Below are 15,254 nucleotides of genomic sequence, written 5' to 3' on the forward strand. Positions count from 1 at the left end.
GGGGTTCCAACTCCTAGAGTCTAGACAAAGAATTCATGCTCCAGGCTATGGTTTGCACATTCCACCAGGTGACTGCAAAGCAGCAGCAGCAGCAATAGGATTTCAGGGAAGGCACCTGCCCTTCACTGAACAGCCTGACAGCCACAGTGGAAGACAGATTTGCACTTTCAGAAGTGCCCTGAGGGTGGCTGCAAGTCCTGTTGAAGTTAGCAGTAGTCTTTCCATTGACTTTAATGGCAGTTAGATTAGACCTTTTATAAGTACACATGGAGCTGAGAAGAGATACAGCATCCCACCAAAGTTTGACTTGGAGTAGGCACTGTTGGTAAAGTACCTTGGGACCTGACACCACATTTGAAAGGTGATAATGAACACTAGGGCCGCCCAGAGGGGGGGCAAGTGGGGCAATTTACCCCAGGCCCAGCAGGGGCCCCCACGAGAGTTTTTCGGGGCCCCTGGAGTGGGGTCCTTCACTCGCTCCGGGGGCCCCGGAAAACTCTCGCGGGGCTCAGGTCCCCAGAGCTTCTTCGCTCCCAGTCTTCGCTGGCGGGGTGTCCTTCCTCTCCAGGATAGAAGGACCCCCCCGCCGCTGAATTATTGCCGAAGCGGGACCCGCCGCCGGAGTGCAGCCGGGTCTTCGGCGGTAATTCGGCGGCAGGGGGGTCCTTCCGTTCCGGGACCCGCCGCCGAAGTGCCCCGAAGACCCGCGGTGGGGGCTGCACTTCGGCGGCGGGTCCCGCTTCGGCGGTAATTTGGCGGAGGGGGGTCCCCGCTGTGTGTCTTTGGGGCACTTTGGTGGCGGGTCCCGGAACGGAAGGACCCCCGCCGCCGACTTACCACTGAAGCAGGGCCCCCTGCCGCCGAAGACCCCCAGCCCCCGGAATCCTCTGGGCGGCCCTGATGAACACACAAGATTCTGGGATACATTTGAGAAGTATTAGTGGTGAGTGACTGAATGTGGAGCCATGATATGAAAAAGACTGTGAACCTCGGGGAGGTGTAGAGGGGTGAACAGAATAATTTCACATAATTTGAATGAAGTTACTTTTCACAACTTAAAGCTCAAAAAAAGTAACATGAATGCATGAGGAACTAAGCTAGCAGTTAACATCTTGTGCCACTTCAGTAGACTGTTGTGAAGTGCAGTAAGCAAAGGCTTTAGATCAGAGCAACAAATCAAAACTGATGAGGCTGCAGGTTAATGCTCTAGGTGAGAACACAACGTTTTGCAAAGACAGGTTTGACATGTGGATTTATGAAGTGGTTTCTTCTCTCTTTTCTGTTCACTTTCCTGTGCTGAGGGGTTAAAGGTTTTAGCCACTTGTCAACTCTATTTTGCACATAAGTCCAGTAATATTTTCCCTTCCTTTTTGTTTTCAGTATGCCATCAGAGATACTACTGAAGATATTTTCTTATTTGGATGCTGTATCCCTGTTGTGTATCGGTTGTGTGAATAAACGCTTCTATCATCTGGCCAATGACAAGTAAGGAAGGGGGGAAGCATAGTAATCTCAATCTCACAGCAGTCAAGTTAACCTGAGTTATATGAGACTTTTTAATTTAGTTTCATTGATGCCAGGGAATTGATGTAATTACCCAGCAGCTATTTTTCTGTTGTATTGCAATCTATATGGTAAATTTTCAATAAACTGGATGCAGTTTTAGCTGTGTGAGTTCCATTAAAGTTAATGGGACTTGCATGGCTAAAACCAAGCACACTGCTTTGAAAACTTACCCTTTTTTGCATTTATTGCTTTATAAGATCAATTTATACTTTACTTTTCTTTCTGATTTAGATTAACCAGCACAGGATGCTGGGCTCCCTCCTCACAGGCAGGGATTTTCACACCTTCTTTTCAGGTTCCTCCTTTTTCATTCCAGTTTTTCTCCTGCGCTATTGCAGGGGGTTTACGTAGCTAGGCAGTTCTGGTGGTGGTTTCAGCAGCTTTCATTTGTCACAGTGCAATGAATTTATTTTTGATAAAAACAGGAGAAAAAAAACAAATAGAAAAAGGTTTATCACAAGGGTATCAGTTCAAAGGGCTAAATTCCATGTTTAATTATGGTCCATGGGTCAGAGTATACATTTAAGACTCAATTCATATTGATCTCCCACTGATGTCATTGGGAGTTTTGCAGATGGATCAAGTGGAGAGGCCAACCTCTGTGTAGTAATTAAAATGTTTAGGTATCATTTTTTCAGTAGCATGTTGTTGTATTTAGCATCACTTAGGGAGAAAATCTGCTTGCCTTAGACCCACCACTATTTCTCCAATTTCTCCCATTTCATTTCCCACCCCATCTGCTAAAATGATATGCACTGAATTGTTACTGTTGTCATTGCAGTGTCATCAGTGGGCTTTGGAGCGGACACTCCAGTAAGATTAAAGAGTCAGGGAAATCCACACTTCTGAGTTACGGTCTGAAATGTCTGCTTGCATCTGCTGACATTCACTGCATTGATTGCATTTGGTTCACATATGGTAGATTTACTTTGCAACCATGAGGGCTAGAAATATACTATGTAAATAACCTCCAATTTCATTTCATTTTAAAATGTGATTATATTACACAGGCCACATAAATGCAAGGGGGCACCCCTGGTGTAGGGAGCTTGTGGCCCGTAATAACTCCTTTGCCTTTTCCCAGCTACTTTCTTCTGCTCACACCATGACTGCAACTACTGCCAGTGGGAGAGATTGCAATAGCTTAGGCTGGTGCATGCCTCCCTCCTAGTTGGTAAATGCTGTACTTGACGCCTCAGGGATGTTTTGGACCTTTCTGAGAACAAGGTCTCCTTTCCCATCTCAGCCTCCAGTGCTAAACATTTTCAGCTCTCTGTCCTGCTTCTGGGATTTTCTCTGAAATCTAACTTCTCCATCCTGAATTCCTTTTTCAAATCAGAATCTAGGAGGGGGAGGAGGAGACTTTAAAGCTTGGGCTGTTGGTGGTATGATCTTTGCAACCTCTTACAGGGGGCAGCTCCTCTTACAGGGGGCAGCCTTACACAGCCTCATCTCAAAGAGTTGAAGAGAGGAAGCTTCACATAAATCTTACATGAATTAGACCATCAGACTACAGTTGACTTCCCAGAGAAGCCCCTACAAAAGGAATGATGTACTCATAAGAAGAGAGAGCTTGGTGGTAGTGATGTGTAATGACTTACATCAACCACTGAGGGCATGGGAAACAGGCTGCTATGAGAGATTGACTGTTCTCTTGAATGGAGGTCAGCCTGGGAGCCATCTAAGCCCTGAATATTTTATGGAAAAAGACCCAGAGAAACATACTAGAGCAAGATAACATAGTTTTCATCTGGGAAAAAGCAGGGACTGGTAAGGAAGATCTGGCTGGCCAGTGGATGTGAAAATCCTGTGCTGAGGCTAATTTCTAAGTGAGAAATAAAACCCCATAATGTGTCTTTGGTATAATTACTATGGATTGTGTGGTTGATATTTTGGTAGCACATCCTGTTCATCATTTGTAAAATTGTATTCAAAGGATAAATGGTAACATATTTATTGCATACTGTCCCCCTCTCCCTTCCTATCGTCTCTAATTTGTATGATTTTAACATGTTTTAATGAGGAAAGGACAGCCCCAGAGGGAAAGAATTATAACATGAGGGAGGAAGGAAGGGTATTTTTTAAATGCATACAAAAATGCATGAAAAAGAGAGAGAGAGAGATAGATGTTGTCTAGTGCTGCAGCACAAGGCTAGGGATTGGGAAGTCCTGAGTTCTTATTCTGAAAATGACTTTTTTAGGCATTGGGCAATCCTTTAACTTTGCTGTCGTATTTTCCCCATACATAAGTGATACTTATCTACCTCTCTGGGGTATAGTGGGGATTAACTAGATAACATTTATAAAACACTCTTGATGCGGAAAAGTGGCGACTCTTGGGTGGCGAGGAGCCACTGTAGCAGTTTTGATGCCACCCTCTTCTAGCCATGGTGCAAGGGATGTGGCTTGGGACAAAAAGGGCATGTTGAGTACATCCCTGGTATGGCCCCGCTGTTGGGTTAGCCCTTGGGGACATTAGCAGCCAACACAACTTAAAGCAGCCTTCTAATTTGTACCAGGTGACTGCCCTGGCATTGTGTTGGCTGAGGACAGGTCTGGGAATGCAGCACAAATGGCACTTTTTGCATCTCCCTGTTGGTTATGATTATGATGTCCTTACTCAGTCTTTGCTCAGACATTCCCACTGATCTCAATGTGAATTGTTTGAGAAGGTAATGAGTACAAGTAGGATGTATCTCATGTATTATGATGTCAGGTAAAACTTTTTATATCCAACAAAAATATCAAGATGTGTAAAAATGCTCTTTGGTTCTCATTATGTGACTTGTCTTTCCCCCAGCAATCTTAATTTCAAGCTTATCCGCACTAATACAGAATATGGGGTTTAGCAACAAACTAAAAGAAGGGGAAATTATGAATACAGAAGGACATCAGCCATTGAGGCAAAACCTAGATGTTGGGACTTTCTAGAAATTATTTGTATTCCCTCTCTCCACCTAAATCAAACAAACCCAACTTGTTCTTAAAGTTGGATAATATATATTTTTCTTAATAAAATTCTCAATAATGCCTGAGATGCAACTGTATATTTTAATTCTGATGCTGGTGGGTCTGTTCTTTACTGGTCTGTGCCCTCACTGGTAATAACTCTTTATGGGATTTACTTTGTCTCTTGAATGTTTTTTCCAGTGTGATCTGGTTCAAAATTTACTCCAGTTTTTTTCCACCTAAAAGAACAAATTGGAAAACTAACTCTGTTGAAAGAACAGCTGTCTTACTAAGCCATGCTACAATTCAGGACAGAGAATCGGGATATTGGAAGAATGAATATATCATGAAACAAATAGCAACTGGCAAAACTAGAATATTTCAGCTTCTGAAACCTATAAACCCTTCCACTGGCCTTCCACTTAAAACCAAAGAAGCTATCAAGTAAGTATTGTCTTGTCATAAAGTGTGTTTACTCCCAAGCTACATTCAGAATGTTGGTGTAGTGGTTTTATATGGTATCTGTGTATGGCGAAATAGAGTTGTGAATTCAGATCATGATGAGGAGATGCTCTCACAATCTGATTAATGTGATTTAGTCACAAGATAAAAGTAAGGAAAATAAAAGTGAAATAAGAAATATTTCTAAGTTTTTTGCTTGCAGGGAAGAAGACACTTTAAGAGAAATTACCTTGGTTATTTCCATTGAAAGTAATAGGAAGGATATATGCCCTTCTCCAAGGAATCCCCAGGGACATTGCTGCCTGAATTTCTAAAGTTCCATACATTCTTCTTGTCACTTCTGACAGGTTGTTTTAAAAACTTTTTTATTGTTTTTACTTCCTCAATAACAGAACATATAGTTTGAGATGGGTGATTGTACTGAAGGACAGAAATGGAAAGGAACATGTAATGGAGCAGGTGGACATCTCTTATAATGACACATCTATTACTGTATTTTGGTATGGTACAAACTGGCCATGTTTAGACACCTTGTCAACTCTGGAATTATGTGGCGTGACACCATTGCTTCTTGACCAATGTAAAGTTCCCACCAAGAATGGGTGAGTTTAAATTAAAGTATTTTTATACAATTAAATATTGTTGGAATTGTCTGTGTGGAAATTGCCAGACCTAAAACTGGCCCAACCAGTGAATTATTTTTAGTCCTACAGCTTATCCTAGGAAATCTATTTCTTGTTTTTCACTGGCACCAGGGAGTTCCAGGGAGAATAGAGAATTTAACAAAATCATTTATTTATTTATTTATTAACTATCACATTATTTTATGAACTGAGCAGGTATGCTATAGTGATTGACCATGTACAATACAGAAAAATAGAGACACTTCCTGCCTTGGAAAACTGACAGTCTAAGCATAGATATAAATAAGACAGAATGGTAAATCCAGACCCATGGAAAACTTGTAATTAAAAATCCAGTGAGAACAATTCTTTATCTCTATTTAATCATATATATAAATCTAAGACATTTGTTACACAAGTAAGGAAATGTTGTTAAAATATATTTTAATCTGAATGTTTTTTGTTTAAAACAAATGTGTGTGTTTAGAAAACCTAATATGAATAAAAGGGAGGTTTTAATAAAATCTTTAAAAAAAATCCATGAAAGGATTTCTTTGGTGTAAGTGGAAGGGCTTCAGAGTGTTAGTCAGTAATTTAAATGTTTATGTATGATGTGAAACTGCACACAACAGTATGGTAGTGCATAAGACCCAGAGCACAAACGTGTTGATCTAGTGTCATTGTCCAGGAAGAGTGAGTGATGTATGTGGAGAAGAGAAAAAATTATATATATATTTAAATTCTTTGATGTTATTGGTAACATGCCCATTGACTTTCTTAGTGCCCACAACCTCATATACTTTTTAAAATTGGTGATCTAACTCTTTTTGATCTGTTAACTGAAATAGTTTACAAAGTAAAAGTTCTTATGTCTGGAAAGAAGACTTTTTGAGCCTGCCATACACAATCTGGTTTATTAGGGAAGGCGGTATGTTTGTAGTCCTAGGAACTTACACTTTTAGTTTATTAGCCGTAGCCATCGAGAGGTGTTTGACTATGATTAAAAGAAGACCTTATGCATATAAAAAGTATAGTGTTTTCCTTCTTATTGGAAAATGTTGGCTTATTTTGGTTTCTCTGGGTAATTTACCAATCTTTGTCTGGAACTATATTAACGAAGTATTCTAGTTAACAAATCACAACGAATTAGACTTCTGATTTTTAAGAAAAAGTACATGTGATTGTGAAATTTGTTGTTTTTTCATAGGGCAGTCAGTACCATCAAGTTCCCTAGGATTATGAAACTACATATAATCAAAAATGCAACATTTGTTAAGACTACGTAGTCAGTTGCCTTTTCTCTTAAAATAAGTTTTCCTGTATAATTCTAATGTAGCTCTATCAGAAAGTCAACCTTTTCATTTCCTTGAGAGGGGAAAATAAGGCACTTCCATATTTAATTTACAGGTCTGTTCAAATGGCTCATTCTTTTTTATACAATGGTTGTGAAATACATTCTTAGCCAGTAGTTTAGGGACAACGCTTTAAAAGTCCATAGGCCTCCATCCCTTTCTAAGGAGAAACTTCTGTCTGGGTCATAGTAAGATGGAGGGTTGGGGTCAAAAGGAAAGTAGATTGCACCCTTATTTTTGTATTGTACTTGTTAAGTTACAGTTTGTCAACAACAAAAGGCATATAGACAACCTGTTCCTCTGACGAGGGTCCCCTTGCGTTTGTGTGTGAGTGTAAGAAATCTAGGCAGCAGGGCGTCTGGGCCATCGTAAAATAGCCTCAGAACACCTCTTAAACCATGCTTTCTTCTGCTTCAGCTGTACCTTTCAATTTCCCCCCTGGCCCTCTGCATTAGGGCTTCAGTCATCATAGCACCTCTTTTTCAGTACAAAAACAACAAGGAGTCCAGTGGCACCTTAAAGACTAACAGATTTATTTGGGCATAAGCTTTTCAGTACTTTTCTCATTATTTAATGCTGCAAAGCATCTAGGATTACAGCTTGTACAAAGGTAAAATGTAAAGTGTTATAGAACACCAGAAAGAACAATTCTTTAGGGCCTCTTGAATGTAATGATAAACAAAAAAAAATGTGATTGTTGACTTGCAGGTACTTCTAAATATCTCCAAGCATGCAATCCTCAGTGTTTTTGCTAATCTTATTTGATTTATTATTTCTGATAGTCCATTATCTGAGGGAAATAGTGCCTCATAAAGTTTCTGTATGACAAATGCTTGCCCATGCTCAAAGTGTGACAGTTAACAAAGAATGGCCAGTGACAAGACTGTTTCACTAAAAAAGATTTCAGTCAGTTATTCCTGTTGCCCTAAAATTCAGGGCAGTTCTGTTATTCCCATCTCCTGTTTTACATGTTAACCTTTTACATTTATTTTTTAAAACTTAAAAACAGTATATTTAGCAAAAGACAATAACAGTTGTCAATTTAAAAAGACATTAGGAAAGGAAGGGTTGGGAAGTGGGGTGGGGTTGGAGCTGTTTCTTCAGATAAACTGACAAAGGCTACAGACTTATCGTCTAGCTTCATGCAGTCACAAAGCTATTCCTTTTGTCTTTTTTTATTTTTTATTGTAAAAACCATCTCTTACCAGATTTGCTCATTACTTTGGTACACTCATTTATTAGAGTTACTCTTCGGAGGGGGGCGGTGTTTCTGGACTTCTATCAATGTACTGCTTGTGTCACTTGTGTTTTCATATGGAGCTCTACTCCTCCGTTCTGCAAGTCCCCTCCCAATGGAGCTATCCTGCAGGGTCTAGGTTCCCCAGGGCTGGGTTCCTCCAGCCCCGGAATCAGATGCGCGCGCACACTCACTCACTCACACTCTCTCTCTAACAGAGCGAGTCTGAGTGGACTGAGTCAATCAGCACTCTCAAGCTGCAGCCCTTATATGCCACAGGTACTGCACCGGAATAGAGTAAGCCTGAGCAGGCTGGGTCGAACAGCACTTCCAGGCTGCCACTCTCGTATGTCACAGGTTCAGCATGTCCCTATTCCCGCTTTCACGTCACAATTTTTCTGGTAGTAACCCACTTGATGAACAAACTCCATACTATTTTTGGGCTCTACAGGGATCTTTAGCTTTAGTAAGAGGAGCATTGCTGTTGTGGAAGTAAAGGAAGAACACTCTCCAACACTGCAGAATAAATGGGGGAAGCCAAAACCACAAAAGAGTAAAGTTCAGAGAGAGCGAGGGAGGGAAGCAACCAACTTAACCATAAAAGTTATTTATTGAATAATAGTGATAACCACACAAGGAGAGCCTAACAAATATAACAGTTACATTATTAAAGGTTACAAAAGTCATATATAGAAAACTACACCTGATCAAATAAGTCAGGGTTAGAAAGTTATACCTGAGTTAGAAAAGAAAACAGAGAGAGAGTGAGTGAGCTGGGATCTCACCACTCCATGAAGCTTAAACTGGTCAGGGTTCCCAGGTGATGGTGGTAGCTCAGAGTCCTCAGTGCTGGAGACAGGCCAGAGCCCCCAGCACAATCAGTCAGGAGAGGATGAAATCCTAGTGGAACTGTTGCAGAGTTTGGATCCATTCATCGGAACACTTACTTGAGCATGGGTAGTTTTTTTGTTTTTGGTAGGGAAACAATAATGGTGCAAGGGAGAACACTAGATTTGTTTATGGGTAAACTGATGACTCAAGGGTTTTCTTTAGGCTGGACAATAAGAGCTGATAACTCTTGGATATGGGTGGTGGTCCTTCCAGGGAGCTCACAATGCAATTAGGCAGCTTCAGTATTTGGATATCAATCAAGGATTCATTACTAGAATTGGTCTGATAACTACTGAGCTGGGTGTATGCAGGCGTAGGTTCATTAACATCTGGAGCAGAGATCCCCCAGAATGCAGGGCTCCCCTGCTGTTCTGGTCCCAGAGTTCAGTGCGGTTCTTGCCTTGGGAATCTCTTTTCTCCATTCTGTAAGCTAATGGAGATTCTGCCCTGTCCCATCTTTGATGCAGATGAGGCTAGGGGAGTTGCCTTAATCCTATTGCCCTTGTCAGGAGGGAACTAAGTGTGTCTCCCACCAACCTTCACTGCTCTCTGCAAGTCTTTTCTCTGATCGGTTTTGGTTCAAGCAGAGGCTGGGGAGGGGGTGTCCTACATGAGTCAGACAGGCTGGATACTGTGCCCTGGTTCCCTAAGAACACAGAGTGACCGGTATCACATCATTGGTGGGTTTCATACTGTACCCTAAATTGTAAAGCTTTCTTTATAGTTTCTGAGTAGAGAAATTTTTGTTTGATTGGATTTTTTACATTCTGATCAATTCATTTAGGTAAAACTCTAAAAATCAAACTAAAGAGCTCCTTTCAATATTTAGGAAGCTATGACATGTCTTTACATTTTATTTTTTAATTGTAAAACCCTTCTTTACAAGAGGGTTTTGTATAATATTTGTATTCCACGGGAACATACTTCTTCACAATTTACATTCCTGTAAACTGTTTTTTGCAGGGCTTTTTCTTACTATGCAAGTCATTTAGACAAAAAAAAGACTAAGATATTTATTTCAGCTATGTCACAGAAATAATTATTTAGTTATGGAAATTAACTTAGCATTTTCCTGCTCTTCATGTTTCTTTAGGGTATAAAAACATACTTAACGTTATTTAGGTGACAAATCTGAGGAACTGTCCCAGATTGAGGTGTCTGTAGAGGAGGTTTTGGAACAAATTGATAAATTAAACAGTAATAAGTTACCAGGACCAGATGGTATTCACCCAAGAGTTTTGAAGGAACTCAGATGTGAAATTGTAGAACTACTAACCTATCGCTTAAATCAGCCTCTGAACCCAATGACTGGAGGATGGCTAATGTAATGCCGATTTTTAAAAAACGCTCCAGATGCAATCGTGGCAATTACAGGACAATAAGCCTAACTTTAGTACTAAGCAAATTGTTTGAAACTGTAGTAAAGAACAGAATTACCAGACACAGATGAATATGATATGCTGGGAAAGAATCAATGTGACCTTTGTAAAGAGAAATCATGCCTCACGAATCTATTAGAATTCTTTGAGGGGGTTAACAAGGGTGATCTCATGGATATAATGTACTTGGATTTTCAGAAAGGCTTTGACAAGTTCCCTTACCAAAGGCTCTTAAGCAAAGTAAGCAGTAAGGGGTTAATAGGGATGGTCCCCTCTTGGATCAGCAACTGGTTAAAAGATAGGAAACAAAAGGTAGGAATAAATGGTCAGTTTTCATAGTGGAGAGAGGTAAATAGTGGAATATCCCAAAGATCTGTGCTGGGACTTGTGCTGTTCAACATATTTATAAATGATCTGGAAAAAGGGGAAAACATTGAGGTTGCCAACTTTGCAGACAATACAGAATTACTCAAGATAGTTAAGTCCAAAGCAGACTGCGAAGAATTACAAAAGGATCTCACAAAACTGGGCAACAAAATGGCAGATGATATTCACTATTGATAAATGCAAAGTAATGTACATTAGAAAACAATCTCAACTATACATACAAAATGATGGGGTCTAAATTAGCTCTTAGCATTCAAGAAAGAGATCTTGGAGTCATGGATAGTTTTCTGAAAACATCTGTTCAATGTTCAGCTGCAGTCAAATAAGCTAACAGAATATTAGGAATCATTAGGAAAGAGAGAGAAAATAAGGCAGAAAATACTATTATGCCACTTTATAAATCTATGGTACACCCACACTCTGAATACTGCATTGTAGTTCTGGTCGCCCCATGTCAAGAAAGATATATTAGAATTGGAAAAAAGTACAGAGAAAGGCAACAAAGATGATTAGTGGTATGGAATAGCTACTATGTGAGGAGACACTAAAAAGACTCCAACGTTCAGCTTAGAAAAGAGACAGCTAAGAAGGCATATGATAGGGGTCTATAAAATCATGAATGTTGTGGAGAAAGTGAATAAGGAAGTGTTATTTACTCCTTTCTGCTGTTTTGAACCTTTCTCTTTCTTTTTTTCCTTTCTTGCCACTTTAAAACGTTCTGTATTTTCCTTTCCTGCAGTTTTAAAACTCTTTTTTCCTTTTTCTCACTTTGCAATAATCCACTTTCTTTTGTAAATTACTGAAAAAGGGCCTAATCTCTATTTACTAAACTTTATTTAAAATGTGTAAAAAGCTGTTTTCTTCTGAAAATCTTCTAACATTAATGTGTGAAAAAACACACAGAAGCAGTCCTAATGCACCCATAAAAGAAAAACTAAAACATTTGTTTTCAAAATGCCTGCCATATCAAAAAATATACACTTCCAAAAATGAGGCCAGAGGGTGGGACATAAAGCAAGTAGGGGCATGGAAACCTGTCAAAATTATATGATAATGAATACTAAAAAGGTCTTCACTACTTTGCTGTGTGTGGGTTTTTTTGTTTTTATTTTTTAAACCATGCACTAAGGGTTTCTTGCACTGGAGGTTTCTATGTGTTGGCTCTTGTAGGCTGCAAGGATAGCAAATTCCAGAGGTGCAAGCTCTCAGGTCTTGGAATTGGTTGGCCATTTTGATTTTGATGTTTCCCCATCTCTGCTTAACTTTTGTGATGTGCTAACATATGAGAGAGAGAGAGAGAGAGAGAGAGACTCAAATAACTAGGTCCTAGACCTTTTGATGATGATCCATACACCTTGAACGAGTCCCAGAAGCAAACGGGGAACCAGTACAGAGATTAAAAGGAGGTCTTTTATGTTCACAGCAGCCTGAGATGGGAAGTCTTTTTTTCTTCCCTAGCTTCCTGGAGCTTCAGAGTGGACATCATAGGAAGCCTTAAGTGGACCATGGCAGTAGGCAAGCTGGAGGTTGTAGAGGTGTCAGTAACTGTTGTAAGGTTCACCTTTCTTCACCTACTGCTGTATTGCTAGATGAAGAAAGGTAATACTGCTACTATCAGGAAATCCAGGAACAGTTTTGGATCTAATTAGGATCCTGAAGTAGTGAACTATTTTAGCAGAAGTTAGTTCTCCTCAATCGATAATACAGATTCTTTGTTCCTACTGCCTGTTCCTCCTAAATGTGTCTCTTGCCTTATTTGGATGAGTTGCTGCTTGTTCATTTTCATCAGATCCTTGTCACACACTGGGAGAGTTACTGAGCCTGCAGAATCTGAATTTCAGTAAAAGGATGTGTAGTCTTATATCCTAAAAATTACACTGTTGAAGTTCTAGGAATGAAGAACTGAGTATTACAAGCATATTGCTGTGATTGGGATGTGTTTGCAGCTGCAATCTCTTGCTGATGTCATCCTGCTTTTTTTAAAACAAACAAACACAAACAAACAAGCATGGGAAGAGTGACGTTATGGATCTTTACAAGGGTCTTTGTGGAGAATGAGCAGTTGCCAGACAATGTCTTGTGAAACTTCTCTGATGGGAAGGATTGAATACACTAAAGAGCCACTGTGTACATTCCTGCAAACAGCCAATAAGGCAGCAGTCAATGGTATTAAATATATATTACCATTGTGATTCTACACCAATTTTTGATCCCAGATTGGTAGGGCACAAAAAACCTGAAAAATACAACCGTATTCACTAGAATATTCTGTTCAAATTTCACTTGTTCCAAGAAAGCTTTACCTTCCTAAGTTGCCTGCTTCATGTTGATGAATATTTCATGATTCCCTTTGCTATGGTAGCATTTTCTTTATAATAAACCATTTGTTAATAAAAGAACCCTCTGGGATTTAAGAAATTTAGTGAGCACATCAGTTCCTCTTGTTGAACTATACAGTGGATATGTTATATCAGCCTGTGATAGATTTTGGTAGACACGCTTATTGGAGATTCTCTTCCCACTAGGCTTTGCAATCCTGCTGGTAAGCTGCTAGTTAGACTTTTTACTGCTTCTCATATTGCACAGTTTCAGAACAATTTGTTTTAGTGCCCAGGGAGAAAATGAAAAGTGGCTGAACTTTCATATTACTAATGGCGCACTCGTGTCTTTCTTTACTCTGCTGTGTCTCTTCAAAGACCTCGGCGACGTTCCTTAATTGCTGAGTTCAACCTTTCTAACCTCACTAAAGTGACAACAATGATTGGCTCTGACATGGTTGTGCAACTTTTCCGTTTGAACCCAGGACTCCTGGTGGGTCTCTGGAAGGTAAGATTACATTCAGCTACAGTATGTTGTTCATTATGGTAGCCTGGAAGGCACAGTTTCCTCCATCTTTCCTTTTTTCTTTTTTCTTTTGTAAAGTTCACACATATATATGCAGATAAAGAAGATGCATGCAAATGACTTCTATAGCCTAATAGGAATCCACAGTCAAGGCCCCCTGTACTATTTATGCTTTAAAAAATAGATTTCTAATTATTTCAATGTGACATTCAGATGTGCATTGTACAGTTTATTTTCCTCTTCCAGTTTTTGATATGCCAGGGATTTTTTTAATTGACATAGTGTCACAGTTCAAGGGCAAGCTGCACGTGTGATCTCTCCCCCAGACTTTCTGTTGGCACTCTTTCCAAGAGACAGGCCCTGATCTGCACTTCTCCCAGAGTGCTACTCTCTGGTTCCCCCCACTTTAGAGTGGATCACCAGGCTACACCACCACCTAGTCTCACTGTACCATCACGGTTACAGGGCATGAGGCGCCTTAGACCTCTTTACAGTCCTTTAAGAGTGCTCTCCTCGGGTGATGTGTGTCACTAATTTCATCCTTCTCTGGGTGGAATCCTGTGGTTCTACCACTATTAGACTGCTACTGAGTAGCACCTAACTCTTCAGCTAGTCCCGCTCACCATGGCCCTAGCTGTTTATTAAGTATCTAAATTTGTCTGGTTAAGTTTGTTTGAGTATTTAGCACCTCAGAAAAAGGTTTGGGTTGTTTTTTTTCCCCCCATTTTTGCTCACCTTTTTAAGAGTGCTAATTATAAGGTAGAAAAATAAGATTAATGAATTGTTGCTGATACTGCAGAGAATCTTCCTATCTGGGTAGCTATCCAGTGATGCTTTATGTATTCTTGTGCTGGGACAATGTTTATGGTAGCATTCTATGTGAATAGTGGCCCACATATAATTATTATTAAATTTGTACTAATACTTTGTGGTAATCTCGCAGCAGCAAAAGAAGAAGCATTTATCTGTGGGCTTTAATGCACCATACTTCCAAGTGAGAAATGTATTCATTGTAATTAACTTTTCAGAAAGGAAATGGAATTGCTTTTGTTATGGCGAGTCTTCATCATCATCAACTTATTGAGAGAAGCACTTTGGGCTCTGCCACTATGTAAGTACTGGTTTCTCTTTGCCTGTGGATGCTAGGGATCTTTTAAATAAAGCATTGAGTTTGAAAATTAAAATTGATTGGTGATAAAGTTCAGTAACAATTGTAATTCCCTCTAACCAAGAATAAGAACTCTGTTGTGCACTAGAGTTGCAACAACTGGTTTACAAAATGATGTGGAAGAGGCCTATGTTTTCCATGCTAAAATGTACTGCGGTGAAGTAATACATTAAAGAGACGCTAAACTTAATTACATATGTGTCTGAAACCTTTTACTGTAGCTGAAAGAGATTAGAAATTTTTCTGTATTTTTTTTCTTTCAGTTTATTTTAGTCACTTTCTCCTGATGTGTGACAGACCCACAGGGAAGAGGGACATTTTAAAAAATAGGAAAATGTCATTGTAAATCCAATGGTGACAGGGTGACTTAATTTAGAACCTGAATCTACTTTCAAA

General features: G+C 39.7%; 1 protein-coding gene across 4 annotated transcripts in view; it reads left to right on the top strand.

Annotated features, from left to right (window-relative positions):
- FBXO15 (F-box protein 15) overlaps nucleotides 1-15,254 on the top strand; it is a 61,741-nt gene that overhangs the window by 21,685 nt on the left and 24,802 nt on the right. For 3 of the 4 annotated variants that reach the window (XM_039521422.1, XM_039521423.1, XM_039521425.1), the window contains exons 3-7: nucleotides 1,381-1,485; nucleotides 4,717-4,959; nucleotides 5,370-5,579; nucleotides 13,543-13,672; nucleotides 14,719-14,801. In XM_039521422.1, coding sequence (XP_039377356.1) covers nucleotides 1,381-1,485; nucleotides 4,717-4,959; nucleotides 5,370-5,579; nucleotides 13,543-13,672; nucleotides 14,719-14,801 — 771 coding nt within the window. The remainder of the gene's footprint in view (nucleotides 1-1,380; nucleotides 1,486-4,716; nucleotides 4,960-5,369; nucleotides 5,580-13,542; nucleotides 13,673-14,718; nucleotides 14,802-15,254) is intronic. The other variant, XM_039521424.1, reaches the window with a different exon arrangement.

This window comes from Mauremys reevesii, linkage group 2 (genome assembly GCF_016161935.1).
Source record: "Mauremys reevesii isolate NIE-2019 linkage group 2, ASM1616193v1, whole genome shotgun sequence".
In the NCBI taxonomy this organism is placed as follows: Eukaryota; Metazoa; Chordata; order Testudines; family Geoemydidae; genus Mauremys; species Mauremys reevesii.